Source organism: Egretta garzetta, unplaced genomic scaffold, assembly GCF_000687185.1.
Source record: "Egretta garzetta isolate BGI_Z169 unplaced genomic scaffold, ASM68718v1 scaffold365, whole genome shotgun sequence".
Classification (NCBI taxonomy): Eukaryota; Metazoa; Chordata; class Aves; order Pelecaniformes; family Ardeidae; genus Egretta; species Egretta garzetta.
In genome coordinates this window covers 1,193,103-1,193,706 of record NW_009259602.1, presented here as the reverse complement: position 1 = coordinate 1,193,706, position 604 = coordinate 1,193,103, and the positions used below count along the sequence as shown (strand labels likewise).

At 63.1% G+C, this 604-nt stretch overlaps 1 protein-coding gene across 1 annotated transcript in view; it reads right to left on the bottom strand.

Moving 5' to 3' along the window:
- The window catches only part of RNF26 (ring finger protein 26), a 6,062-nt gene that overhangs the window by 4,827 nt on the left and 631 nt on the right, over positions 1-604 (bottom strand). The window contains exon 2 of the mRNA XM_035893934.1: positions 1-600. Coding sequence (XP_035749827.1) covers positions 1-600 — 600 coding nt within the window. The remainder of the gene's footprint in view (positions 601-604) is intronic.

Genomic DNA, 604 nt, shown 5'->3' with positions numbered 1-604 from the left:
GGGCTGCTGGTCTCAGGGCAGGCGCAGCTGCCCCTCGCTGGTTGCTCTCCCGGTTCATCGTTCTGCCTCCTCGGCTCCAGTTGGTTACCTGCAGACTCCAGTCCACCAACCTGCGCCAGGCCTGGGAGGCCATGGCCATACCCACCGTCAGGACCGCCACCTGATAGAGCCGCCACACATCCCGCTGCAGGCGGTGGTAGGAAGGCAGTGTGTTGAAGTAGCCCAGCACGTAGCCTGTCAGCGTCCACAGCAGCCCCGGGTTGAAGACAAAGGCGCTGACAACAATAATGAGGAGGAGCAAGCCCAGGCCATAAATGTTCACGAAGAAGACGCTGATGAAGAGCTCGGCGATGGAGGCAAGGAGCTTGAAGGCCAGCTGACAAGGTGACCACAGCAGGATGGACACAGCGATGGCCCCGCTGGAGACGTGCGCAAGGAAAGCGGCCAGCAGGTCCGTGACTCTGAGGAAGGGGCTGGCGACCGAGTCCCACAGGGCGGCCACCAGGGTGAAGAGGTTCTGCGTGCCGATGAGGCAGACGTTGACGAGGCTGTTGACGAGGTAGGCCAGGAGGCTGGTGCCGATGGCCAGGCCCTGCAGACCTGC